This window comes from Knufia obscura (assembly GCF_036327395.1).
Source record: "Knufia obscura strain CCFEE 5817 isolate CBS 148926 chromosome Unknown scaffold_5, whole genome shotgun sequence".
In the NCBI taxonomy this organism is placed as follows: Eukaryota; Fungi; Ascomycota; class Eurotiomycetes; order Chaetothyriales; family Trichomeriaceae; genus Knufia; species Knufia obscura.
Genome location: NW_027042691.1, coordinates 1,380,313 through 1,407,867, shown reverse-complemented (window position 1 = coordinate 1,407,867; position 27,555 = coordinate 1,380,313). Strand labels below are relative to the sequence as shown.

General features: G+C 51.1%; 10 protein-coding genes across 10 annotated transcripts; 3 read left to right on the top strand and 7 right to left on the bottom strand.

Annotated features, from left to right (window-relative positions):
* Positions 1-156: 156 nt before the first annotated feature.
* PMZ80_005305 (uncharacterized protein) lies at positions 157-2,103 on the bottom strand (the record flags this gene model as incomplete). Its single annotated transcript, XM_064873725.1, has 1 exon — positions 157-2,103. The coding sequence occupies one exon, from the start codon at positions 2,101-2,103 to the stop codon at positions 157-159; it is 1,947 nt and encodes a 648-aa protein (XP_064730829.1).
* A 426-nt stretch (positions 2,104-2,529) lies between these two features.
* Positions 2,530-4,594, top strand: TOM70 (TOM (translocase of outer membrane) complex component; the record flags this gene model as incomplete). The annotated part of the gene is made up of 4 exons (XM_064873724.1): positions 2,530-2,836; positions 2,905-2,999; positions 3,048-4,293; positions 4,344-4,594. The coding sequence occupies 4 exons, from the start codon at positions 2,530-2,532 to the stop codon at positions 4,592-4,594; spliced, it is 1,899 nt and encodes a 632-aa protein (XP_064730828.1).
* Positions 4,595-5,680: 1,086 nt separating this feature from the next.
* On the top strand, positions 5,681-7,858 carry PMZ80_005303 (uncharacterized protein; the record flags this gene model as incomplete). The annotated part of the gene is made up of 1 exon (XM_064873723.1): positions 5,681-7,858. One exon carries the CDS (start codon positions 5,681-5,683, stop codon positions 7,856-7,858), a length of 2,178 nt encoding a protein of 725 aa, XP_064730827.1.
* Positions 7,859-9,933: 2,075 nt separating this feature from the next.
* PMZ80_005302 (uncharacterized protein) lies at positions 9,934-10,398 on the bottom strand (the record flags this gene model as incomplete). Its single annotated transcript, XM_064873722.1, has 1 exon — positions 9,934-10,398. The coding sequence occupies one exon, from the start codon at positions 10,396-10,398 to the stop codon at positions 9,934-9,936; it is 465 nt and encodes a 154-aa protein (XP_064730826.1).
* A 1,179-nt stretch (positions 10,399-11,577) lies between these two features.
* On the bottom strand, positions 11,578-13,257 carry PMZ80_005301 (uncharacterized protein; the record flags this gene model as incomplete). Its single annotated transcript, XM_064873721.1, has 1 exon — positions 11,578-13,257. The coding sequence occupies one exon, from the start codon at positions 13,255-13,257 to the stop codon at positions 11,578-11,580; it is 1,680 nt and encodes a 559-aa protein (XP_064730825.1).
* A 611-nt stretch (positions 13,258-13,868) lies between these two features.
* fcp1 (CTD phosphatase Fcp1) lies at positions 13,869-16,499 on the bottom strand (the record flags this gene model as incomplete). Its single annotated transcript, XM_064873720.1, has 1 exon — positions 13,869-16,499. The coding sequence occupies one exon, from the start codon at positions 16,497-16,499 to the stop codon at positions 13,869-13,871; it is 2,631 nt and encodes an 876-aa protein (XP_064730824.1).
* Positions 16,500-17,270: 771 nt separating this feature from the next.
* PMZ80_005299 (uncharacterized protein) lies at positions 17,271-21,065 on the bottom strand (the record flags this gene model as incomplete). The annotated part of the gene is made up of 1 exon (XM_064873719.1): positions 17,271-21,065. One exon carries the CDS (start codon positions 21,063-21,065, stop codon positions 17,271-17,273), a length of 3,795 nt encoding a protein of 1,264 aa, XP_064730823.1.
* Positions 21,066-21,622: 557 nt separating this feature from the next.
* On the top strand, positions 21,623-22,918 carry PMZ80_005298 (uncharacterized protein; the record flags this gene model as incomplete). The annotated part of the gene is made up of 1 exon (XM_064873718.1): positions 21,623-22,918. The coding sequence occupies one exon, from the start codon at positions 21,623-21,625 to the stop codon at positions 22,916-22,918; it is 1,296 nt and encodes a 431-aa protein (XP_064730822.1).
* Positions 22,919-23,716: 798 nt separating this feature from the next.
* Positions 23,717-25,703, bottom strand: PMZ80_005297 (uncharacterized protein; the record flags this gene model as incomplete). Its single annotated transcript, XM_064873717.1, has 2 exons — positions 23,717-23,900; positions 23,968-25,703. 2 exons carry the CDS (start codon positions 25,701-25,703, stop codon positions 23,717-23,719), a joined length of 1,920 nt encoding a protein of 639 aa, XP_064730821.1.
* Positions 25,704-26,046: 343 nt separating this feature from the next.
* PMZ80_005296 (uncharacterized protein) lies at positions 26,047-27,403 on the bottom strand (the record flags this gene model as incomplete). Its single annotated transcript, XM_064873716.1, has 2 exons — positions 26,047-27,146; positions 27,199-27,403. 2 exons carry the CDS (start codon positions 27,401-27,403, stop codon positions 26,047-26,049), a joined length of 1,305 nt encoding a protein of 434 aa, XP_064730820.1.
* Positions 27,404-27,555: the final 152 nt, after the last annotated feature.

Genomic DNA, 27,555 nt, shown 5'->3' with positions numbered 1-27,555 from the left:
CAAATTTCTGGCTCGAACAATAGTGCCACTACTTAGGTAATGTACAGTGCTGCACGTTACACACTCTATATACAATAGTCTTAGTATACAATGTCGTCCCAAAACATAAAGTACATGTACATTCAAACCACTCAGCCCCGTCTTTGCTCAACTCACTCACCCCGACCTCTTCCTCGCCAAGTTATGTCCTCCCCTAGCGATCGTCACCATATGCGCCTCATCTTTTCTGAATGGGTACTTCTCGTACGCAAGCGCAATATCAATAACCGTATCCATCGGCAACGTCCTGCAACGGATCATACCCAGATCGTGATGTCCTCCATACAGCGGGTCCGTCAAACTAGGGATGCTGTCCACGAAATCCTGATAGCGCTTCGCATCGTCCTCCCCGATGAGTTTCTCGAGGGCCCGCTTGACCGTGGTATGTGTGTACTGGTCGAGTTGGTGGACGATGAAATCGAAGCAGATCCAGCGGGTGGATGTGTTGATGCGGCGGACGAATTCTTCCTTTGGGGTTACCTCGACGAGGGTCATGGGTTGGTGGGGGGTGAAATCGGTTTTGGGATGGCAGAGCAGGGGCTCGAAGGTGCGGTTGTGCCAGGCTAGGACGTGCGGCTGTGGTAGGAGACTGCGGTAGTCGTCGAGGGCCTTCAGGTAGCGATGTCTGTTGTCTTTGAAGAATTTTTGACGGATGGCTTCCAGACGGGTGAATTCACCCGAGTCCTTTAGCTCTTTGAGGCGGACGAGGTAGGGAGTTTTGTCGTCGGGATTCTCGCGGCGAAGGTCTGTTAACTCGCGTTCGAGGGCGATCATGCGCCGGGCATGCTCGTCCACTTTGACGAATTGATTGTGAGTTGTGGTCATGCGATTTCTAAAGGTGATATATTGCCTGCGAATGTCTTCATCGTCGGAGGTCGTCTGGGGTGGGAAGTCTGTGTCAGCGTCGTGATGCGGCAGGCGGTCAGGCTTCGGGGAGCGCAGATCGGTGCGGAGATCAGCAGCGCGATCCTCACAAAATTGCTTAAACCAATTGGAATGTTCCTTTTGGATCTTCCCGTATGTTGTGATGTATTGGTCGACCAGCGGAGGTCGACGTTCTAGGGAACGGAGATTCTCGACATTGGCAGGATCGGCGGAGTAAAAGGCACTGGGAGGTTGCGGTTCTGGCTGTTTGCGGTGATCTGGGACATTGATACCGGATTTGGATTGATTCTGAGCTACTTCTTGCATGCTTTGGATAGCTGCACCGTGCCAGGGTACGTTCACCTTGTCCTGACCATGGTTGGGAAAGCTGCTGACTATCTCGCGGATGTGGCAGGCGGCCTCGAGCATTCTTGAGGTTCTGAAACGAGGACCAGTACATCGCGGGACGATGCTGTATTTCTCTGTTTCGGGGATCCAAGCGAGCAGCTTAATTAAACCATACTTGTTGGCATGAAGGTGACCTGTGTCGAAGGCGATAGAGCGCTGGAAAGCATCGATAAACAGTTTTGACAAAAAGCCCTGATAATGACCTGTTGTGACGACTCTTCCTGCAAGGTTCGCGGTGATGATCAAGTGCTTGTTGTGAGAGTACCTCACATGGTCCTTCTCAGCTGGATCGATGTTGGTATGGTATTCTCTGAGTTCTGGGGAGAGGAGATCCTGACGCAGGTCAAAAGCGTCAAGGACTGAGGGCGCATGGCGGTAGTGGGAGCCCTGGTCAGCCAGCAAGGGGTCAATGGCATGGGCATATGTATCTCTTTCGGCCTCGATTAAGACGTGCCTACGTGGTTTCAGGGCTTTGTGTAGAGCTTTGGACCAGACGCAGATGCCTGGGTTGAGATCGATAACATCACAGGAGGCAGGTGGCGGCAGACTACCGGTGGCCTGGATGAGGTCAATGGCTTCGTTGCAGAGCTCGGGACTGGTGATGTCTATTCTCCTCCTGTCATGGGCACCTGGGACATTCAGCGGCCGTGTCAGCCAGTGAGCCTCTTCCTCTGCCGGTGTCCGTTGCAGCTTCTGCCCGGGAGACTGAGGTTGTGTAGCAGGCAGTGTGCGAAGCCTGGCTCTTGGCCTGCCGCGAGACGCGATTCTTGCCCATGTCGGACTCTGACGCATACGCAATGCCTCTAGTAACTCATTGGGTGGTTCGATCAAGAGGCGCACGTCGAGTATGCGACGGACACGCGTAGGTAGAAAGTATTCGATCGAAGGAGGTGATGTCGAATTCAAGTTGACCTTGTCGTTGGACTCTAAGATCTGCAGAAAGTACTGTAAGAAAGTAGCATGCGCAAGTTGACTTGAGTTACGGCGCGTGTCTGGTGACGTTCAAGTTTTGGAGACTCGAAATCGGAATATTCTTATTAGCACGAGTCGAGTCCATCTATCTATCGTTCATTATTGCCCATCCAAGCAAAGCAATTGCGCTTGCAGCTGTCATCTTAATTGTTGTATAGTCTTTGCTCTCCGTCTTCTTAGTTCGCACTGCGCAGCGCTCGTTGTTCTCATCGACTTCACAGCACATTGGTACCCTCAGGAACCGACATGACTACGCCGATAACGAGAGTCGAGCAAGCAACCTCGAACTCGTCATTATGGGATCGCGCATCAACATGGGTATCTGAGAACAAAGCTGTGGCATACACCATCGCTGGAACAGTGGTAGTAATCACAGCTGGTGGTGTCGTCTACTATCTTTCCGATTCACAGAAGAAGAGCGTGGCCGCAGCAGAGAAGAAGAAGAGCAAGAAGGAGCGCCGGAAAGAGAAGAAAGAGAAGGAGGAAGCTGCTGCTCAGGGAAAGCCTGCAGGTGCAAGTGCTGACGGTATCAAACTCCAAGACGAAGAAGCAGGTACGAGCTCGAATGCTAGCCCCAGTGCCATTGCCACAACCACACAGCAACTAATCATGGCGCAATAGCAATAGGATCAAAAGAACCCAAACCCGCCACAGTCGAACCAGCAGATGAACTGCCCGAGATTAATGAGTCCACCATTGATTCTTTCTCGAAAGAGGTATGCATGCCGTCTCCCGTTTGTGGGATTGCTTGCTGATGATTGCAGGACCGCAACAACTATGCCGGCAAACTGAAAGCCGCAGGGAACCAGGCCTATGGCTCCAAAGATTACAACAAGGCCATCGACCTCTACGGCAAAGCCATCCTCTGCAAACCCGATCCAGTCTACTACTCGAACCGAGCCGCCTGCTACAACGTGCTGAGTGAATGGGACAAGGTCGTCGAGGACACGAGTGCTGCCATCGCCATGGACTCGGAATATGTCAAGGCCCTGAACAGAAGAGCCCACGCATACGAGCACCTGGCCAAGTACTCGGAAGCTCTTCTCGACTACACGGCAAGCTGCATCATCGACGGTTTCAAGAACGAACAAAGTGCTCAGAGCGTGGAAAGGTTGCTGAAAAAGGTGGCCGAGAAGAAGGGCAAAGCTATCCTAGAAGCAAAGGGCAAGAAGCTACCCAGCGCCACCTTCGTTTCCAACTACCTACAAAGCTTTCGACCTCGTCCACCCCCAGCTGGTCTAGAAGAGTCGGCAGAGCTGGATGAAAACACTGGCAAAGGTCAGCTGCAGCGCGGTCTGACCGCAATGTCCAACAAGACTAGTGCTGGCTATGAGGAGGCCTCTAGACGTTTCAAGCAGGCTATCATGCTAGGTGGTCTCGATGAGCATGAGGCCTTCGCTCTAAACATGCGCGCGACCTTCTTGTATCTGGAAGGTGACGTCGAGGACGCCTTGAAAGACCTGACAAATGCCATCGAAAAGCAGCCCTCACTTTCTCAAGCATACATCAAGCGTGCCAGCATGCAGCTCGAGCTAGGCAGCAAAGAGCAAGCTGCCGCCGATTTCGACCTAGCCATGGAGCAGAACAAGGACGATCCAGACATCTACTACCACCGAGCCCAGCTGCACTTCATCCTCGGCGAATGGGTCAACGCAGCCAAGGATTACCAGAAGTCTATCGATCTTGATGGTGACTTCATCTACTCTCATATTCAGCTCGGCGTTACCCAATACAAGATGGGCTCCATCACATCGTCCATGGCTACATTCCGAAGAACCATCAAGAAATTCGACAAGGTGCCCGATGTATACAACTACTACGGTGAGCTACTCCTGGATCAACAGAAATACCAGGAGGCCATCGACAAATTCGAGATGGCCATCGACATGGAAAGACAAGCTCATCCCACCAACATGAACGTACTGCCTCTTATCAACAAAGCTCTAGCTCTGTTCCAGTGGAAGCAAGATTTCAAGTCAGCTGAAGAGCTGTGTGAGAAGGCCCTCGTCCGTAAGTTTTTGCCTGTCCATGTAACCCAAGCTATGCTAACATACTCATAGTTGACCCTGAATGCGATATTGCCGTCGCCACTATGGCACAACTCCTCTTGCAACAGGGTAAAGTCACGCAGGCCCTCGAGTACTTCGAAAAGGCAGCAGAGCTGTCAAGGACAGAAGGTGAGATTGTCAATGCCTTGTCCTACGCTGAAGCCACCCGGACACAGCTGGAAGTGGCCGAGAAATACCCCCAGCTACAGGCGAGATTACAGCAGATGGGTGCAGGCGGACTTGGAGGGCCACAGATGCGGTAAAAGCACACATATCCCACTTGATGATTCGTTGCATGTTTTTGCTTGGGATAGAAATCGTCTCAAGCCTGGCGGGATTGCGGTGTATCTATTCTCCTCTTTTCGAAGACCCCTCTTGTACAACGACTAATTACGACTATTTCGACGAATGTCTGCCGGCATCCACATGCACAACGACATGTGTTGTGGGTGCGAGCCGAGTCTAGATAGTTTGGAGACTCAAAATGTACATTACTGAAGTGGCTGCTCATTCTCTCGAAGGTACTCACGATGAGAAGCACAGATACTGGCAAGTCAGCAGACCAGGCGTAGCAAGGCACATAATAGTGCGTGCATTAGTGAGCAGGACAGTTGCTGGTCTTGCATTTTGGTACACTTGGATTGGACGCGGATGCCGAGCTAGCTTCGTGATCTAACTTTGATCGACTAGCTTGGCTTCTTATCGATTGCAAGACGACATTAGACTTTAGGCTGCGATGCCGCAAGTAGAGATGATGTGAGGGGTACTCCAAGTTGCGTCTTGCTCCAATGCACCTTCTATCCGGCCTGATAAGAAGAGCATATGAAACTGGCAGGTCTGTTGCCTGCACTCCTTCCTCGAGAGACAGGGCCGTGTCAAGGCAATCTCGTGCAATTTGTGTCACTTTCTTCGCCGACTTTCACTACACAAGGCAGGATCACCCTAGAGCTGACGGACCACATTGCGTGCGACGTGAAGCGCAGCCATTGGTCTCACCATACGCCAACTGTACCGACACTTCGTTCCCTCGCTCCCTCGTTTGGACCACACCCACCAACACCTTCATTCTTCTGCAACCAATTGACCTCGTCGACTTTCTTTCCCTTCTTAACTACATCATCCCTTCTCGACCAACTGACTCCTTCCCAGCCCTAGCTCTACACGAGTGCCAAAAAGTCAATCAAGACTCAGGTCCTTGTCCTTTCACGTTTACGCAGCTCGAACCCCGCGGCAGGTCCACAGGCTGCAGCCTGGAATCAGCAGTCTCCCTCTGGCTCTCTCGACCTCTCTACTTCACAGCAAAGCACAAGCCCTACTCACCTTGGTGATCCTCGATCTCGGCCTACAGAATGCCACCAGCTATCAAGCCCATGGACTCCCAAATAAGAAAGAGAAAGGGTAAGAAAGAGCACTCGACGTTCCACATTCTAGACGGAGCTGACAAACGTGCAGTGTCTATTCACCTCTCGGACGTCGATCGACTAGAGAAGTACCCAGATCGGATCATCACTTTAGAGCACCCGAACTGGTCTGCTGAGATTAGTCGAGGCAGCTCTACCGATACGGCCGCCTTCCCACGCCCTGGAAATGCCTTGTTCTCCTCCAAAGTCATGTCAAGACACCACGCCGAGCTAAATGCCAACCCAGAGACAAGGATCCTGACTCTTAAAGATAACGGTTCGATGCACGGCACCCTCTTGAACGGCCAAAGAGTTCCTCGATCTGGCCTGGAGCTGCTATCAGACGACATCATAACATTTGGTAACCAGGTCGTTGCCAAAGATAACACGTACCCCGCGCTCAAGACTGCTATTAGTTACCAATGGACAGAGGATGATTTGGTTGAGACGAACAGTAGGAAGCCAGCCATCACAAACACCTTTACAGCTGAGTATAGTGACGCAGACATCGATGTCTACAGCGAGTACGATGACGAAATCGAAGTTATCCGTGAATCAGTCAGACAACCCAGTGTCGAGATCCTCGAGCAACCCGTTCTTCGACTAAACAGTTCCTCTACAAACACTTCTCCCAGAACAGATTCTGACCGTAGAGCATCATCCTCTGTTACTGGTCCTACCGATAGCTCAAGCAATCTCGACGAAGCAGAGGACAAGCAGAAGGATGGGGAAGTCACTCCAGCAAAGACGACACTGTTCCCAGGATCAAAAGTGAACAGAGATTTCAACCCTCTGGCAACAGCCAACACTATCACGCTCAACCACGACAGTTCAGATAACGAGTCTAGCCAAGACTACGCCTCTTCCGAGGACTACGAGGAGGAGTTCGATGATGATGATGAATACGACCAAGAGGAGGATGATGACGATGAGGTCTTGGATAACCATCCACCTGCTTCAGACTCACCTGTTACAATCCCAGTCACCCTGGGTTACCCTCGGCCATCAAGTAACAAGCTAGAAAGAGAGCCAAGTCCTTCCGATGCAGCTATGGCCAGACCCGTACTACCGACTCCAGCGCAAGTAGGAATAACCATACCATCTCGGCATCCGGCACCACAGGCAGGGTCTACTTCTGATGACATTTTCGCTTCAATGTGCAAAGCTGGGCATTGCAACACTTCAAAAGATACACTCACGCCACTGCCAGTTCCTCAATACCAGTTCGGGGCAGCAATGCCACCTGCATACGTACCATACCAATATCAGCCGCTCAATTCGCCGCTCAGTAACAGTGATCCCTACGGTTACAACATCACGTCACATACATCAACAGGCTATTCCTGGGACCATGCAGGACTATCGGACATGAGTTACTTAACAGACTCTCAAGCTCCTTCTTTCTCGAGTCCGACCCGACACTATGTCCCTACATGGGCGAAATCAGCACGTGAAACTCCGAGCTTGGTCTTACAGAATGCCACACTGAAGCGCAAGGCTGATGATATGTCCTCTTATGATGACAGCAATTGGGCTCCGGAAGAACAGGGAGAGCAACCAGAGCAAGAAGAGCTGTCTGTGCCACAATCTACTGAAATTCCTGTTGGCTCTCCTGTGTGGCACCCCGAATCTCCTGAAGATCCAAGCATGCAGGTCCGTGTCACTGTCGAAGCAACTGAACCTTCCGATGTCGCCACTCGTTTCTTTCAGAGTGCTGAAGAGTATGTTAAGGAGTCAGAGACAACCCGTGCTGAAGTCGAGGACCAGGCAGCAGCTCAGAACGAGGCCATTCTCGCTGATACAAGAGGGATGCTGGAAGTAGGCCATCGTGAGCAAATCGCACAGGACTCAACGCCAGTGGAATCCTCTATCGAGTCAGCCATATCAACGCAGCCATCGGTAGCACCAATCGAGCCATCCACTACAGCTACTGAGACTGAGGCTGTCCAAGAACCACCACGAAAGAAAGTAAAGGTCAGCCAGTCCAGACTCACCAAAGCTGGATCCACAGCGAAGTCCGCGATGAAGTACGCAGCTGTTGCTTTGGCTGGAGGTGCTGCTGGTGCCATGGGAACTGTGTATGCTTTGGCCAGTTTGCCACCGGATTACTTTGTTTCTGCAACCTGAGGCGAGAGACACCACGAGACTTAACAGAGCAGTTGGTACCCTCCGGGAAGATCACGATAGACATGAATATGACGAACGGCGATACTGGATAGGATTGGATACTGGAGTATGGAAGTGGATGTGGTCCATATGGCTTTCCTCGGAGAAGGCGTTAGATGGGACTGCGACGAGCCAAATGTGGCATGCTGCGTACAATATGGTTTCATCACGACAGGGAATTACTGTATAAATGGCTCAATCAATATGGCTAGTACGGATCATTGGTCGAATATGAGCTTGAGCTCTCGTGAGCTAATACAATATCACGAATGAATCATACTTCTCGAAGACTTCGAGTTCTGTTTGATGAATCTTATGCTAACGACTCACTGAGCTCATGTGAACTAGAACGAGGTGTCCTTCGGACGTACTATATGCGTAACAACCTTGTGATGATACATGGGAATTGGTAGTCTCCTCGACGTGAATAAATTTGCGGATACACACTAGGAACTCGCCTTGCTTTTGTTTGCTTTCAACAGCGACAACTCTGGAGTCTGGCCCCTGGGTGATCCAGACGCTCCCAACATCTTCTTTTGAGTTAGGTATCGTGTGACATAACTTGCGTATGCTCATGCAAGTAGAAGGTGATATCAAGGCCGATGGCGGTGATACTGTAGTGAGTACTGTATTTGGGGCAACAATGCATGGAGCCATTTAGGCGTGCATAAGCCTAGAGGAACACCGGAGAAGACCGTCGACCAGCTGCGCTAGGGCCTATATGGTAACCGATAAGGGCACGTCAGCATAATTGGTTAGGGGCAACAGAGGATGGCGGTATTTCTGGCGGAGATGTCCGCATTGTATCGTTGACAATCTACTCCAATACAACACAGAATGGCATGACTGTTCGCTAGTACTGCTCTACAAGTACGAGGGAGACACGTTGCGTAGGTAGAGTCGATGGGATCTGATGTGTTGGCTTTAATATCATGAGAAGGAAGGAAGGAAGGGAGGCACGATCGATAGATCGCTTGCTTGCTTGCCTGGCAGGAGGATACTGCTTGATCGAATGGAATCTGAAGAGGTAGGTGGGTATTCAAACATGCTGTGACATGCATGAGTTGGGTAAGCACATAGCTGAGGCAATGACATGGCTGCGTTATCCATGTAGAGTGAGTGTTGAGTGTTGGCGAAAGGGCGAAGTCACGCTGGAGCGAATTGCACATGTAGTGGAAGAGACTGTGTGGCCTTCGATTGATTGATTTTGAAGGCAGGTATGACCACCGGTCTTATCTAACCTAACGGGTGCTGGGCGACTACAGCAGTCTTGAGATGAGGGTAAGCACAAGATTGTGTTTTGGACTCTCGCGTACGACTACAGTAAGCATGCGTAAGTATAATCACTTTGGCAGAACCTGTGACCCTGTCAAACGACTTCGTGAAACTTCACTGCGATGCCTGGTCTGTATCCAAGGATGTTGTGGCTACAATCGGGCGCATTGCATTGCTTGGCGATTCGAGACAGAGGAAGAAGGATCGTCTGACTGAGAAGTTGATCGAACAGAGTATAGCACAGACGAATCAGGACCGGGAAGAGCAGAGACTTGCCGCGGAGAGAGTGGCATGGTCAGGTCCATCATCGAATGGAAACCCATCATCGGTGTCAGCGACATCTGTAAATACCACTAGCACGAACAACGGTCAGCCGTGAAGCTCGACGCTTGTCCTCGTTGGTGGGTCCCCATTGGTGGCAATACTATCTGGTGAAATGGTCATTAGTCGGCGGTAGTTGCATCTATACCGGTACGGCAAGATTTTGGCGTCATTGGTGCCAATATTGGATGGCAATATGGTCAGCACTTAGCGTTAGAAAAATGAAATCGAGTCCTGCTGACCTGAAATACGACAGTTCGTGATGTCCAGTCGTCTAAATGTATGAGCGCAGAGATGCAAAACTGGAACGGTGTAGGGGATGGACAAACGATTAAGATTAATGATCATGCTCGCTGAAAGGCAAACGACAACAAAATGCACTTACTGATCCAACTTACCTTCCTTTCTCCCCAACAGATTCCCAACTCCTCCTCTGAAACTCACCCAAACCACTCAAAACCCAGCGGATTCTTCCTAGTCACCTTACACATCTTAATATTCATCCACTCATGACACTTAAAGCACGACGGCCTCATAGCCACCCCCCTCCCATTCGTAAACCTCTTTCTCAAATATTCACTCATACAATCCTCGTGGTAAACAGCTCTGCAACCCTCAGTATTATGGATAGCAAAGTAGTGGCCACGCGTAGTGGAGACTGTATCGCCGCACATGATGCATTTGGTGCAGCCCAGGTATTCGAGCATGTCTTCGTCTATGTGTTGACGGACGCCGAAGGATGGGGCGGTCATGAAGCAGTTGTAGTCACGGGGTTTCAACTGGCCGCCTTTCACTACGGGGGGTTCTGGGGCTCTTCTGGGGTCGGGATGGGGTTTTCTGGGTGGTGCGGCGGGTTGTCGGCGGCGTTTTGCGTCGATGGCTGTTTTGGATTGTGAGGAGCCCATTGTGGTTTTTGGTGTGGTGTGGTTTGCTTACTGTGGTTGTATGGATGCTGCTTGAGCGTTGATGACTGGAGGAACTGTAGGTATTTCGCTCTATTTTGCTTGTTAGATGATAAGCCATGGCTCACCCGTAAGGGGGAGAACATCTTTATTGCTTTCAACAGGGTCAAGTGTGCTGCGCTGTAAGATTAGCACTGCATTGTGAAGTCAGTAAAGAGGCGCATAGATGGTTTATTGTAGGCGCGAACAATGCGTAAAGCAATGCACTTTGCAGGCGCGTGTCGAAAATAGGACGGTTGGCCATTGTCGACAACAAAGAAGGCCAGCGTCTGGAACGTAGGCATTGATTCGTAGTCAACACCGGACGGTCGAGCCGCAGTTCAAGAAGACAGTCTCGCAAGACTTGATCGTTGATGGCGAATTGATGCAGATAGTGGTTGACGAAGCAAAAAGGAAGAAATCGAGAAGGAATACGTTGAGGACGTTTGTCAAGTTGGGCAATTGCCAAGGACAGCAGGCCGAGATCACGGGCGCTCGATTCATAGGTACATACTGTTCAAGACACAAATTTGCTGGTTGGAGTGGGACGAGCTATAGCAGAATCCATTTCTTGCCTTTTACCAGAGATGGCCGTGGCTACGCCCAACAAACTCCATTCAAACAATCTTTGGAATCATCTCATATGCTTGAGAAACCTACCATGCGTATGGTTCTCTGCATATTTTATTTTATTTTTGCACTTGATCGAAGTAGATGTGATGGAAGGTCGTGTGTTCGACTGACCTTACGATTTCAACATGAGCATGCTTTTTGGGCCAAGTTCGCGCTTGCTCCCTTGGCGCATCAAGCACTGGATGTGATCTTCTGAACGATTGCTTTCTTTTGCTGTTCTCGACGAAGCTCATCCTTCACTACTGCACATAACGTATATGGGCTGAACATTCACCAAGGGAGCGCACAAGACCTAGGCCGACGTGGAAGAGCCGGCTTGATCACGATTATACAATGAGATAAACACATACTCGTACTATTTATTCACAGCCATGTCTTCGACAACGCAGCTCTTTCGCTGACTAGTCGGCTTGGTGTGGAATCTCAAGCCCACTGCAAGTCAAATCAGATACACAGTGTACAGTACCACTCAGTTCCTTTACACACTCGCTCACCACCCCTGTTTCATCCCTAAAAGAACCCACCCAAACTCCTCTCAGGCACACACCACCAAGCAACATGTTCCTCCCCCTCCACCCCCGCCGAAACCCTCACCAACCTCCACAACATAACTCCACCCGTCCCATACCGTCCAGTCTCAAACGCAGTACTACTCCCCGCACCTCCCGCCCGATACCGCCCCTCCTTCTGGTCATACTCATCATACCCCCTCTCAGCCGCCCTCTTATTCGCTGATGAACTCCTCGTGTGTCCACTACTCTCACTCGCAACACTCATGCTGCTGTTCCGCGCGCTGACATGCGTTCGACTCGAACTCGACGAGGTGCGGATGGTGCTGGGGGTACTGATTCGACTGTGTCCGGTGAGCGAGGATGTGGCGTCGATGGGGAGTCCGTGGCGTGAGACGCCGCGGCCTGTGTCGGATAGGAGGGAGCCGCCTATGTCGTTTGGGGCGCCGCCGATGAGGATCGCATCGCGGCGCGCGTCGATACTGAGGTTTAGGCTTAGGAGTTCGCCATGGGAGATCTGGCGCTCGAGGAGGTCGATGCTTAGGTGGCGGGTTTTGAGCGCGGGGTTGACGGAGTATTGGCGGCCTTTCCAGGTTCGTGGGGGGTTGGTCGTGTTCATGCTAGTGTTGGTGCTGCTGCCGCTACTGTACGCTGAGCTGCGAGTTGAGCTCGAGTTCGACAGTGTCGAGCGCCCAGAGGACCGATCCCGCGAAGGTACATACGAGTCAATATCGAATGGTTTGATGTCCCGCTTCCACGGCAGGTTACTATTCCCGCTTACATCGATTGGTTTCTCCTTCAGTATCGAGTCTTTTAGTGGATCGTAGGGGCCGTACCAATTCTGTTCTTTGGCTACGGCCCATGCAGCGAAGATGGAGTTCGTAGGGCTCGTGCTGGGTTGACCGAAGCGGACAGGGCCACTGCCGGGATCACCTATTACAGGCGCGATTTGTGTGAGGAGGGTTACGAGGTCGGGGACAGGTCGAAGCAGGTGAACGGGAAAGTCAGGAGATTGAAGAAGAGCGCGCTCGATGTCGGAGGTCGATCTGAGTAATGGTGGGTTTGTGGACGCTGGTGTGGTGGAGAAGTCACTGCTGAAGTCGTCTGTAACCAGGGCACTTGCGCTGCTTACGGAGGCGACGTTGGATGCTGAATCCTCTGGCCAAATGGTGCTTGGATCGGATATTGGTCTCGAAGCGGGGATTGACGTATCTGACGCTCTGGGTGTACCACTGGCAACGGTTGCAGCGCTGCTTGAGATATCGAATGGCGATAGTCCTTCCTTCAGTGTATCATCAACAGGGAACGGCGGCGCGTCAGGCGTAAGTGGTTGTCCGAACAAGCGTTCGACTGTGGTGCTTCTCTCGTTAGATCCGGCCTGTTCTTCACGAAGCTCCGGCTCAGGCGTAGGCGCCGGCTCAGGCGTCGGTGTAAGTGCCAACCTCTCTGGATAGTCATCGTCCGAATCCGATTCATCTTCGACCGTTGGACTGAGGTATTCTGCAAGCTCTCTTGACTCGGGACCAGCAGGCTTGAGGACTTGTTCTGAGCGTTCTGGGGAAGGTGACACTCGACGAATCGTTGTCCAGGAAGGCTTCTCAGCTGGAGTAGAGGCGGATCGAGCTGGCCTTTTGTACTCTCTTTGCTCCCACGAGTCTCGGAAAGGACGACGTAAGGACATATCGCGGTTTTGCAATGGTCAGGCCGGCTTCTGTGTAGGCTGTCGCGTGTAGGCTGACGGTATGGGCTCGATGAGGCGGTCGTGCTGGAAAGATATATATTCTCGTTAAGGCGTAGCTTGCTTCAGAATTGGCGGCGTTGCTGTATGAGCTGTATATACGTGTAGTGATCTGCCTATTTCCGCAGTCAGAATCCAGTAAACAGTTGGCATCGAGTCATTGTAGTCATTGTTCGTATATGGCTGCAAGCGGCGACGGCCCATTTCACCGCACAGACGTGTCGCATTGTTTGAGCCATTCCTATCGAGTCAACCCAGTATTGAAGAAGCAGCTCTTCAGAACACGTAGCTCCAGTAGCAGAAAAGAGTAGGAGAAACAAATGTAAACAAGTTGTGCTAACTGCAGAAGTATAGTTTAGCTCGTCGAATGTAGAAGGACATACCAAGTGGCGTATTTGGTCCGTGCAGATCGCACCTTCCCAAGATCAAAAGCAATAGCTCAAGATGAACACCACGCTCGCTTGCCAACCCCCATTGCAACCGTGTAAATGCTCCATGCACATGCGACATGGCCAAACCGTGAAATAACAATGATCACGCGCTCCGCCTGTAAATCACGAGTTCTCCTCCTCCTCAGCAGCAGCCTCCATCTGCTGCTCCAATTCCAACGCAAGCTCAGCGTCGTACTCATCTTGAGTCTGAGCCCGCCCAAGCGTGGTCGGTACCTCCTGCCCCGGGTCCTTCGGCGTACTCCCAGCAGAACTCCCGGCATTCTTCACAGCTCGCAGTGCACTGGTTCTTTTCGGTCGCTTGTGCTCTGTCTCGCCATTCCTCCCCTCACCATCAGTACCACTTTCCCCATCCGTATCATCGTCTCTACTTCTCTTCTTCGTGCGGGTCGTCAGACTGCGATCCGACCTCACAGATTCAGCATCGGATTCACTGTCGAGGTCAGAACCCATGAACTCCTTGAGCTCATCGTCCATGTCCGCCCATTCGTCCGCATGCAGCTCGACTGGACTCTCCGGGCTCACAATCTGCGGCTCAGCATCAGGATCGAAGACCGGTGTCTCTTCCAGATTTAGTTTTAGTCTCTTCTTCTTCGGTCCATCGTCTTCACTGTCGTCTGTATCATTGACCGCCGATGTATCTTCCTCCGAGCTCAACTTTAGATCCGCATCGCCCATCACAGCAATCATGCTTGCATCGACGGCGTCTGACTCTGGCACCTCGACCTCACTGCTCGGGTCTTCCTTGATATTACTGAGGAGCTCTTTCTGCCCAATGCCCTTCAACATGTATGGTCGTTCATCCAATTTCCTCCACTGCTGAATACTCTGCATGAGCCAGTCCGTGCCAACGACTTTGATGCCGCGCTTAACAGCAGTTTTGACCTTGGCTGTTCCGACTCTTGCAGCAATGACATGTGTAGTCTCTTTGTTCACCTTATCCGATATTGTCGCACCGAAACTCTTCGCCCATATGCTTACATCCGCGTTCTGGATATCTGTATTGAGTGGCAGCACCCCAGAGAAGACAATAACAACGCCGGCTAGGATGCGCTGTTTCAGAGCAGGCATAATCTTCTTTACATCAGGAACATTATGTGCGTCTGAAGAGGACTGTGTGTCTGGTATAGGAGGCTTCTGTTTGCCTGCAAGAGCAGCGACCCTTGCACCTTTTCCTGCGCCTGAGTTTCGTTTTCGATCGTACTCGGCGTAGAAGCGTTCGTGTAAGGTTCGTAGACTGCGCTCAAGGTGGATCAGTTCTCCGTCATCGTTTCGTAGAATGCTATGTCGTTTGGCTCTGGCGCCGCCAGAAGACGTTTCGGAGTCAGATGAGTCTGAATCTGTCTGCTGGGTACTCGTAGGCCCTTCAGATGCGTTTGGTGTCGCGTCATTAGCAACGCCGTCCTTTTCATCCATTTTTTGTTGAAGCCTCAGTAGTGGCTTGTCTTCGAGCTGTGATGCTATGACTTCGTCTTGTGTTTGCAATTGCTGCTCTTGAATGGTCGCATCCGCGTCAGGTCGAGTCATGGCCACGACTTGCTGCAGTGCAGTCGTGTCTGTTTGTGCTGGAGTGGCATCGTCTGGGCCATCGCCATTGACTGCCTGCTCGGTCTCTCCTGTTTGCGCAGCTGCGTGGCCGTTGGTGTCTGTGCTCTTATCCTCGTTTGGCGCCTCGATCTTCTTGGTACTCTGTATCTCCTGTCTCTTAGGCAAGAAGCCAGCATTGATATCGCCTATTCCTATGAAGAAGTCAAAGGCAGAGACCCTCAGCAAGTTCGGACTCCATCTCCAAACATCAGCTCGGTCATCAATGATGACTACCATACGCGTATCAACAGGAAACAAACGTGTCAGGTTCTTCGCAACCATGCTGCCACTCTCATCCCTGCTCAATATACGATCCTCAAAGTACTTTCTGTCTGGGTCGACAATCTTAGCAATCTCTTTCGCGTACTGTCTTGTGCCCATTGTGTAGATGTGTAGCTCGTACTTCTCGCTGACATTCTCCAGGAACTGTTCCAGGCCAGGTCGCAGCTTGATGTAATACCAGCACGCTCTTGCACCCGGACCCTCATCTTTCAGCTGAAAAGCCCTCACGTCTTTCAAAGCATCGTAGTTGGGATTCTCTGGATCCTTCTGCCATTCTCCGATAGTAGGATCAACTGCGGCGTGAATAATCGTCTGATCCAGATCGACAACAAGGGATAGTTTGCGACCGTTCAGTAGGTGTCGCTTCGAGAGCTGGTCGACTTCACTTGCTTCATCCTGGGAGATGAGCAATTTGTCTGTGTCGTGCGCGCCTTGGATGTTTGCTCGCTCTGTGTATTCGTCACCGGCATATTCAACCCTAGATTCAATGTTAGCAACGCCTTCACTAGCTTCATCGGGTATGGCATACTCAGTCATATCCCTACCACATTCGACACACATTCCATTGAACTGGACCGAGTGCTTGCATGGTTCGTTCACTTCGAGAATGTCCCGTGGTGCCCTGATCTCGTCTCCTTCCCATACCAGCCAGCTCTCTATCGTGCCCTCGAGAGTGCTCTGGAAATGGGCAGGGAAGACCTTGTCTACTTCGACTTCTTCATCCGAGTATCTGTCTTGATGCTTCACCTTCCCTATGTAGGTGTAGGTGAAGAGGGTATCTCGGTGTTTGATCTCATCGTCAACTTGTTTTTCGATCTTTCGAATTATGATTGGGTAGTGTAACGTGGCTGGTAGCCTGAGTCGCATCTTGCATATATTGGTATTGGTACTGGTATTGGTGGTGGCATCGGCGCAGTTGGCGCAAGATGTGGTGAAGGTGTTGAGTTATATAGGTGAACAATGGGCGTATGATCGCGTGATATGTGGTGACAGAGGTGCAAATGTGGTGATCGAAGTGCAGGGACAAAGGCCTTTCCCAAAGTGACAACTTGAACAACAGCTTTCAGAAGAATATCGCGAATTTCAACGTCGCGTGCTTAAATGTGTATAAGTTGCCGGATGTGTTCACGACACGTCAAAAATGCGGGCATCTCATCCGTACTTAGGCCAGATTAGCTCCAACAGACAGCGAGGGAAGAGCTCTCTTTAAGTATCCAAAGCAAGGATCGACCGCTAGCATACCCCACGGCAGCTCCTTGACCCCTGCCAGTCCACGCTAAAGCCATCTGCCCGTGCCCATGAGCTTATCTCGATAAGACTACATTCGCAATGCTGGCCTTCACAACACCATCATAAGCCGTGGACCTGACGGCAGCATGGTTCCTTGCAATCTTCCCAACCAAGCCATGGATAGGACCTTATTGTTGTCGTTGCGAGTCCACGTTTGCAGCTTCCTTTTATGGTCCATGCGAAGAGCAACAAAGTACAACCACCGAGTCATGACCAAATCATGTCTCCCGGCGCGGTCAGTGCATAGCACCATGATCCGGCACGAACAGGAAGGAAAGAACAATTCAATATGGTGACAATTCAAATACAGAATGCATTGCGTGCTAATATCCAGCTCAACCGTTCGACTTACGTCAACAACTTCTGCGACCTTCCCCCATCAGCCTTCGCGAGGCCCGGCGCAGCATATGCACAATACCGATCCTTGATGCTCACAACCTCGTACGTTCCTTCATCACTCGCCCGTAAAATCTTCACAAACTCACTACTCGAATCACTCTTCGTCTCGAGCACCTTCGGTGGCCGTCCCTTTGTGTTCTTAATGTTCTCCGACCGCGTAAACGTGAACTCAAACGGCGGTGTCCCAGTGAACTCGAATACGAGCTCTACCTCGCCACCCTCGTGGATATCTGTCGTGAGTGTCTTCCCATGACTTAGTCGTACAGTGGGAAAGGGGTGTACCATCTTCCGGATATCTTGCTTGGCTTTGCACTTCCCGCCTCCGCCGACAGCAACCGAATCCTGCACGCCGGTGATGACGAACTCGCTGGCTTGTTCTGCGATGCGCTTGAATTCATGCGAGTTGATGTGTGCTCTCCTCTCTTTGCCATGGAAGCTGTACATGATATCGAATGGTGCTTGGCCTGATAAGGAAAACGCGAGGTGGTCTCCTACACAGTAATCCGTTCTCGAGTCTAGAGGTACAATCCTTGGTGGTGCCGATACTTGTATTCTGATCGATGACGCTGTGTTCTGATCGACCAGCGTCTCACAACCACGAGCGTCTTTCACTCCTCGTATCTGTACTGTATGCAAACCAAGGCCTAGTGATGCGCGCGACAATGTCCATGAGTACGAGTTGGCCAGGATGTCCTTTACTCGAATGATTTCCGGCTTCGGCGACTGACCATGATGACGTACTGCAATATCTAGCGAGAAGGGAGGAACACCTGTCAGGCTGATCGGGATGTTCTCATACTCTCCCTCTGCGGGTATCTCTGGTTCATCCTTGCAATATCCGTATGTCTTGCCCGTGTTGGTGAATTGAGCCGATGGGAGAGCATACACTTCTTGCTTGACGGTCAACGGTGCAAAGTGCTTGCGATCATGAGAGTATCGATCGTCGGCAAGCTCGTTGAATGTGTATGTGTATTGTCCGGCTTTCGAGGTGTCCATGCTAATAACAGCGTTGTTGCTTGCAACAGAGAGGGGCTTGTTGCTGAGCGCATTCTGTCCCTTGATCGGCTCGCCCTTGATTTGATACTTGATGTGGTAAGGAGAGTGGCCGCTGAACGCAAGACCGAGTGTGTCTTCGTCACCTTGGCAAACTGCCTCTTTGCGGAAGATACGATTGCCTTGCTCGTTGACCGTGCCATCTTTGATTGAGAGCTCCGGTCGCTTGATCCACGCAACTTCGAATTTGTCGGCTTTCAAGTCGACTACACCAGGACAACTATCAGAGACAGACACAATCTGATAAAGACCGGCGACATCGGCAGAAATCTCAGAATTAGGGTCGCGGAAGGTATACTCCTTCTCTCCGTTCTGATTCTGCACCTTAACAGTCCAAGGAGCAAGACCCTTCAGCTTGATGGGTAGCCTGACATTCTTGCTCTCGAGGGCCTGCACATATCTTTTGCCGTTGATGTCTCCGAATGACGCTCGTGGTTGCTCAGGGCGGATCTCGATGTGACGTTCCTCTTTCAGCGCCGTTCTACAACGTGAAGAATCTTGCACACCAGTCAAGACCAGCGTGTACTTGCCACCGTCTGTCTGAGGAGGTACTTCAATGACCAGATTTTCATTTTCGGTGTGAGCGTTGAACTTCTTGCGCTTGCCAGAGTGAAGAAGCTCATAGTCAAGATCCCAAGGTCCTTCTCCTTGCAACTTGACATCGACTGTGGTGGGGGAGTTCAAGCATGCCTTGATAGTCTGTTGCTGCTGGAAGAACGCTTCGGCGGGAGGTCTGATGTTTTGCTCGAAAGTGTTTTCGGGACTTCGAATGTTGATTGGACTGTATACCTCATCGCCGATTGATGCAATTTGGTATTTGTAACGTCCTGCCGAACGTTCACGAATCTCAATCTGTCCCCGCATGCCATTAAATTCCTTGACTACTGGTGTGGTGCCGGCTCCAGCTTTGACAACCTCGTACCGTACCTTAAACGGTGGAGTTCCTGTAAAGTCGAAGTTGACAATAGTACCAATCGGGCGTCCAGCACACTTGTCGAAAATCTCCTCGATCTGGTAGTTGAGCGACGGTCGTGGTGGGTTGTATAGTAGACAAGAGGATGGCTCATTGACTTCGCCTGGACAGAATTGGCTTTCAATGCTGGCTACATCGTAACGACCAGCCTTGCCGATGATGGGAAAATCCTTTTCGTCCTTCACATCGCGTGTGAACTCTTCGATCGCTGAGACGCCGTCACTTTCGGGAGCAAACGTGTATTTCAGTCTGAGTGGCCAATCCGAGGCAGGCAACTGACCTGGCGCGGTAAGCTGAAGAGGCATTCTAATCATGTCTTCCCTTGCTACCCGAAGGAATTTCTCAGCATCGCAGCCGAAAAGTCTGATCTTTGGTCGCTTATGAACGGTAATGGCTTGTGTTGTCTTTCCAACCTGGGCCTTCTTGTGAGCCCTGTCATCGAACACGACCTTGTTCTGCAGTCCATCAGTAACCTCTTCGATCGAGTAAGCCCAGGTACCGTTCTGAGCCAACGATTCGTTGATATCGAAGGACAAGGTCTTTGATTGCGTCCAACCCATCTGTGGTCTCTTAGGATCGAGCACAACTTGTGCAGGTTCATCTTGTTCGCCTGATTGAACCGTCTGTGTAATGGAGCTAGCTTGGTGGTGGTTGACTCTTTTGCTGTACTGTACCCGGAAAGGAGGCACACCAGTGATGCGCAGAGAGACACCACTCAAATCGCCAGTACACTTGTTGACCTGGGTTGCGGAAAGAGAAGCTGAAGGACAAGCCACAACAGCGACATCGTTGCTTCGGCGTCTAACTTCGAGTTTCGACTTGTCCATAACCTTCTGTAAGCGATATAAACCCTTTTTGGAGACTGGGTACTGTAAGAGTCGCGGAGTAGTGGTATCGGTCTTATCGTAGCCCTTGTCGGCCTCTTTTTTGAGCTTTCTTGCTTGTTTCGCACCAATGAGGATCGTTTCCACCTCATCCGTTTCGAGGTCATATCGTAGCAACTCGATGCTGTCAGGAGAAGTTTGGTTGATCTGTATGGGTAGACCGACTGAGCGAGTGGTCTCGTCGAGGCAGTAGGAGAGTTGACCAGGATTGAGGATGGCGGAGCCTTCTGGTAGAAGATTGATGATCTGCTTGCCTGAAAGGATGCCGGATCGATCGATGAGGTGGCCTGCATTGACCCTTGTGTCAGACAAAGACAGTTCCTTGTCGTAGAATAGTTTTGAGAAAGATAGTAGGATGCTTGCAAGAGGAAAGCCGATGTTGTACATTAGCCAGCCATCAAAACCAACATGTGCCAACCATACCAGCATCCAGGTGAAGAAGGACCATTCCAGCCAGGGTATCTGCAAGCCTGTCACAGCTACCAAGTATGCACCATCTATGATCGACCACTTGAAGAACAGCCATGTTGAGTCAATCTGGCTGTAGCCTGTCGAAGTTGAATAGTCGTAGAGCTTCCATGCCAGTAATAAGAAGTAGAATGTTGCAGCGTACAGCCGCTGAGTAGGGCCGTCCACCAGGGTCTCTGGTATTATCGAAGGACGGTTGTTGGGCGTCGGTACTGGAGTGGCATTGACTATAGAGCCTGGGCGTATGACTGACTGTCTTTTCCGTCCTCCAGATGTAGGTGTAAATGCACTCTGTCGAGCACCGAAGCCAGGCTCGGTCTTTGGTGTCTCTGGAAAGGCCGACCGAAGTCGGGGTGTGCCGTTCATCTTCTCATGCGGCAGCCAAACCAGACCAGGAACTGCGCAAGTGCGTCGCAAGGAGGGGAAGGTCGATCACCGAGCGGGTGTTATCGCGGTGTGGCTTTGGAAGGCGTAGAATATGGGGCAGAAGTATGGTGTTCGGTGGCGCAGATTCGATGTCCTGGATGTAAGTGAGGAGTTTGCTGATAGAATATTGTCTTTTGTTGGGTCTGGGTCTGGGTTGTTGTTCGGTGCTTCGACTGTTGACTGCACTTTTGCCTGTCGCGTAGCACACGCTGCTTTCTCTTTACGCGTCGGAAAAAAGTCGCTGCGATGACGTCGCTATACAAACAAACCGACGAGACTGTCCATCAACGAGCTTTCATTCAGGGCACCTTCCTCTCTTGCAGACACTCGCCAAAGAACAAATACCTATCTTGCGTACTGATTCCATCGGTCATTATCTCACTTTTTCCAGTTGGATTCCTCTCTACTACAAATGTTTCCTGCAAGGTCCACTTTGGCATATAACCGGAAGGACTGCGCAGGCTGAAAAGCAAGACACCGGCTGGTAGATCTGGCAGATGGATAAACTCTCAGCATCTCACCTGGTGAAGCAGCTTTCGGCATCTTCCACTCCCAAGGATGAAGCTGACGAGGTATCATATCCCATCATCAAGGATAACGGCCCCACATGGGGCTTCGACCATTTACCAGTCTACGAAGCAAGTATTCGTGGCGGAGGCTGCATCCCATCTACCCTTTGCGACAAATCGATGATCAGCGGACCACTAAATGAGGAGAAGTCAAATCGAGAGGTCAAGCTGCGTATCGAGCAGAAGGAACAGAGTCTGGACCAAGAATCTGAGCAAGGTGAAGAGGGAGAACACGAGCACAAGACATGGCCAGGCTGGGCAGAACTCGAAAACGACCCCGAGATCTTCACAATCCTCCTTCAAGAATGGGGTGTGCCAAATGTCCATGTCAATGAGATTTTGGACATAGCAGAACTTATCACCGCGAACCCAATTGAAGTCTTAGGCCTCATCTTCCTCTCGAGATATGTTCCTCCAAACCAGTCTGGCTCCTCGACACCCGCACAGGAGCTTAACGACACTGGGAAGAACCAAGAACTAGAAAAGCCATGGTTCGCCAACCAAATCTCAAAATTCAGCTGTGGTACCGTTGCTCTCATGAACATCCTCATGAATGCTCCGGATCTGCGTCTTAGTGAGACCCTATCCACATTCAGACAGGACAATAGCCACCTCAACTCCAAGTACCGTGGCATAGCACTCGACGACCACGCTCACTTCCGAGATATCCACAACTCGTTTTCCACGAAGCTCGACCGAATGATCGTGGACGTACTGGTTAAAGACGATGCACAGAAATGGAAGCAGAGAAAGGCCCAACAAGCACGTATAGCGGCGCAGGAAAGAGGACAAGCAGGTCGAAAGCGCAAAAGAGGAGGCCGAGCGCCACATACACAGAGAAAGAAAAAGACTGCGGCGGCAGATGAAGATGAAGAAAACGGCTTCCATTTCGTGGCCTACGTCCCTGCCCAGGCGAACGTCTGGAAGCTCGATGGTATGCAAGCTCACCCACGGCTTCTTGGGCCGATTGGACATGATCAGACTTGGTTGAACGTTGCAGCTGAGGATCTGCTGCAGAAAATGCAAGAAGCTCTTTCGAGTGGCCAGGAATGCAGCTTGATGAGTGTGACCAAGACCAATTTACCAGCGGATCAGACAGAGCCGCAGCAGGAAGCGCAAAGGCTGGAGAAGGAGAGGAAGCAGGAGGATTGGGCGCCTTTCATAGAAACTATGCTCAGATTACATGCCGAGAAAGGTGATCTGCAGGACATGCTAGGTCTTTGACTGAATTCGTATTGAATCTGATATTTCTCGCGATCGACAGCATATACCACGGTCTTTGACCAAATTCATCTGTATCCAATGGTTGCTCAACTTTGGCCGCTAGGACTCTAAATGCTGATTATGTACTGTATGCTCGGATCGACTTTCCGAGCGCGCAGAAGCCAGTGTACGATCAATGTACTGTACAGAACAGAGATACGAATCCATGTATATGCATATAGAACATAACAGCATGAACTGTACGAGCACGAGACCACGCATATTGTCTATCACTGACCGATGATTCACATCAATCGTATCTAGGCGCGCGACAAAGCCGTATGAGGTCTACGAGTAGATGATCGAGGGGGACACATCGACCACGATCTTGGGGCGAGACCATCTGACCTACCCATGAGAAGTGCAGCTAGGTACCTAGGTAGTAGAAACTCAGTATTCGTATTTCACGGTGAAACGGGCTGGCGACTACTCCTTTCAATCTTTCCTGTCATGACAGGTCTTGCGTAAGTAAAAGCGTACCTTCCGCGAGAATATGAACAAAGCTCAGTTGAAGAGTAGGCACATACCACCACTGCACAGTCACAGAATAAGCTCGTAACTGCCCTCGTAGGACATCGTCAATTGCAGCGCCTGCATCTCCTCCTAAAGCTCCTCTACGCTCCACAATCTTATCCTTAAGATCATCAACATCAAAATCACCACGGCAAAACACCTAACCACCAGCCCCTCCCTCCAGCCCTGCTTCTCCCAAATCCTCCTCCTCCACCCATTCCACTCATTTACCCCCCACTCATCAAGTCAATCCTCAGGATACTCATCCCTAACATTACTCACGAACCTTGCACTGTCCGCATCAAACCTGCGAAACCACTTCCCAATCTCAACCGGGAAGATCCGCTCTGCGTCCTCAGCGCTGAATTCAGAGGGCCCCAGTGGGATGATGTTTTCTTGCGCGACATAGCGGGTACTTCTGTCATCAACACTATTCACCGTTAGCACTGTCACACAAACTACCTTCAAGTAGTGTAGGCCGAGAAAGTTGTACTCACAAAGCATTATAAAACGGCTGTCCCCTCCCCCCACCCAACCTATCGACCCCATTCCCCAATATCCACCGTTCCTCCATCTCACACTTCCCATCCCACCCATACACAACAGCCGTGTACCCCTGCCGTCGATGGCGGAATACAGTGCCCACCGTGAACTTCACTCCCTCGTCCCCATCACCACTTTCGCCTCCACCCATCCCAATACTATCCAACACAGCCCGCGCCCCCAGCGCAACAGGTCGAATCTCCGACCGGCGTTTCGCCTTTTTGGGAGTACTATCCTCCCCCCGTATGATGTTTACGAGTGGATCGGTGACACCGCGATCCCCACCGAACACGCCCAACCCCGTCGTCAACGGCAAAATATGCATCTCATAATTCCTCAAATCCTCAATAAAATGATGCGCATAATGCTGTCTCAGATCACTCAAGCTACTCGCCAATCCCTGCGCGGAACTAGGGAACATGACCAGCGCGAACAGTGCCGCGTACGCGGCGTCGTAGACGCTGATGCTGGGCTGTTCGGCCTGGGACAGGAAGGGGGTGTTCTGGACGGAGCGGACGAGATTGTGGGCGCTGCGGATGAGGAGGGCGCGCGGGGTGGCGGGGAGGAGGTAGGTTGTTTTTTGGGCGGTGGTTGCGTTTGGGGCGGTGAATTGTAGTTGGGAGCGCATTCGAGATAATGGGGTGGGGGTTGAGGTGTTGAAGGGGTCGATGTAGAGGTGGGTTTGGTCGGAGGGGGTTTCGTCGGACGGGGTTGAGGGGAGGGGCCTGTTGTCGAGGTCGAGGTGGGGGTCGTTTGGTGAGGAGGGGAGGGGCGGTTGGATGACAGCGTGGACATGCATTGGGTAGCTGACGGGTTGGGCGCGGAGGTTGAAGGCGCGGCAGACGTAGCTGTAGATTACGCAGGTGATGAGGGGGAGGGAGTTGCGGTGTGGTGAGCGGAGGGCGAGACCAAGGAACTGGTGCTCGATGCTGTAGTAGTCTCGTTGCTCGTCTATGCCGATCCATTTCTTCTCGCGGAGGAATTCGGCGATGGTGATGGCTTTTTGGCGTGGTGTTTGCTCGGTGAGTTCGGGGTGGGCGGTACGAACGGCGTCGACCATCTCGTCGAGACGGCGGAATGTGTCGTTTATGTCGCCCTCGGCATTTGGTCCGAGGATGAACATGTCGAGACATGCTAGGGCTGTTTCGGTTGGGTGGGCTGTATCGCTGCGGTGGCGGACCCGTGTCCATTGTTCTAGGGCTACGGATCGATTGAGACAGCCAAGAACCATTTGGGACCAGTATCGTTGAGCCAGTACACAGTCTGTGTTTGAGGCATCCTTGTTGAGCTCTAGGAGTGCATCTTTGATGCCGTACCCTCGATTTAGTATTGTGTGAGCTTTAGCTAGACGACCTGTTGGTTCATCTATCATCCGTTGAATGTTGCTGCGTGTGGCGACGGTTGCTATATGCCGAAGAGAGTAGAGGTCTTTCCAGTCACGGAATGAGACATCGTGTACCTTTCGTGAGATCTCGAATGAGTCGTCCCAGAATGTGAAGTCACGAAGTAGCAAGTCTTTCCAGATGAGCTGCTCGTTCGCGACATCTTGTAAATGGCGAGAGACAGACGAAATTGCAACGAGGCTGCGTGCGTTGAGGCGCTGTAAGATGGCTTGTATCACCTCATCGGGGAGACTGTCCAGGCGAGGTAGAGGTCGCGAAGCACTGGATGTGCGACGGATTGGATTCATTGTGTATGGTCTCAGAAGGAAGGGCTTGATTCTGAAGCTTAATACCAAGAAGTAAAGTACGGTACGAATATTCTACAGTACTATTGATGTAGAAGCACGTTGGAGAAGACGTCACAGCAATGTGAGGTGAGAATAATTCGCCACCAGATCCAAATCGTCACTCATCAGTATTTGTACGTCTGTCACCAGAGCTACGAGTCTCTCATACTACTGAGCATAACCAATGCCGATTGTTAGGAGAATATCAAGAACTTGTGGCCATAGCCAGTTTTAGCCGGAGTTATAAGCATGATTTTGGTGTGAGATAACTCCGAACAAACCTGGTAGTGGCCACAACACCCTATTAACATCGGCTGGCACCTGTCAACCACTGTTCGTTTGCGATGCCCGCTCGAATCTTGAACGCTTCAAATGCTTCTGAGCTCAAACCATGAAGTCCCCCTTCCTCGATCTGGACGAGTACCGGCTTTCCATGCCATCCGACCCCATGAACGTTCTTTAGATGCATCTCTATGAATCTCCCAATCTCTGCTATGAGCGTCGAAAGCTTATACTTGTTTCTCAGCCACTCAACTGGACGATGCTTATCACCATCACTTTCTTCTTGTATAGTTGCAAAGGTTGTCAAGACAATATCGAGCTTCTCCTGTCGAATTCGTGTCCATTGTGATAGCTCACCAGACGACTGAGGAGTACTGCGGCCTCTACTCCCGCTCCGAGATCGGTCAGACCCTTCATCGTAGAACATCTCCCATACATCATCCTCACGGGTGGCCGTGCTCTGAATGTGTTCTGTACACATGTCAAGCGACTGCTGACTTATCTGTGATTGTGAACTCTTGTTGGTTGTCTGACTAATTTGTTGTTGTGTGCTTCTGGTCACTACTGAACTGAGCAGCCTCTGGACGACTTCTGTGTTATCCACAAACCTGTGTCGTTCTACAAAGCCCCAAGCGAGGCACTCCTTGAGCGCCAATATAGCGACCTTGACTCCATCTTCGAAAAGATCAGGCGCATCCAAGATCTCGATTGCAGCATGCATCATGAAGGTTGAGGCTAGCTCCATCCATCTGGTGTCGAGGCTGGTCTCAGATGGTTGCATTTTGCAAGACAAGTGCATGAAATGCGGTATCAAGTGATCCGCTAAGCACAATTGAGGGTTTCTGTTCCGTCGTGCAACTGCAGATCCTACAGCGCTGTCAGGGTCCTTGCGCTCACGCATGCGAAGCCAATAGTAACGGAAGAACTGATTGACCTCTTGATCGCGACGCAGATTTTTTTCCATTTCTGGCCCAATCTGAAGCTGGGGCAGTTGCGTGCCATCGAGACGCGCCTGCAGCCACATATTGAGCAAGACCAGAAATTGCAAGACGTGGGCGTCAAGCTGAAGGCTCTCGCCGAGGTGATCATGACCGTGATTGCGCTTGAATAGCTTGATAAGTACTGGAGAGTCAGTCCGAGGCGTCTGAATAGCATGGTAGATGAAGACACTTACTGTCATATGTTTCGGTCAAGCGCACGGCTTCTTGAGCGTACTCGGTTGCAGCATCCAGAGCACCATTGGTCAAAGACGTTTCCGGTGTGCCAAGAGACCGCAGCAATCTCAATTGCGCTTCGACTGCTTTGTAGACAGTATATTCAATCATCAAGCTGTCTACGTCGAGCTGATACTCGGGATTAGCGCATCTTGTATACGCCATTTTCGCATTTGGGCTTGGGAGCTTAGCATTGTACTAAACGCGACTTTGGCAGTTTCTGAGTGTGAAGTTGCAGATAATCCACCACAACAAACTCAAATTTCACAAATGCAGATGCTGTTGAAATTGGAAGTGGCAGTCGAGCATGAGGTGAA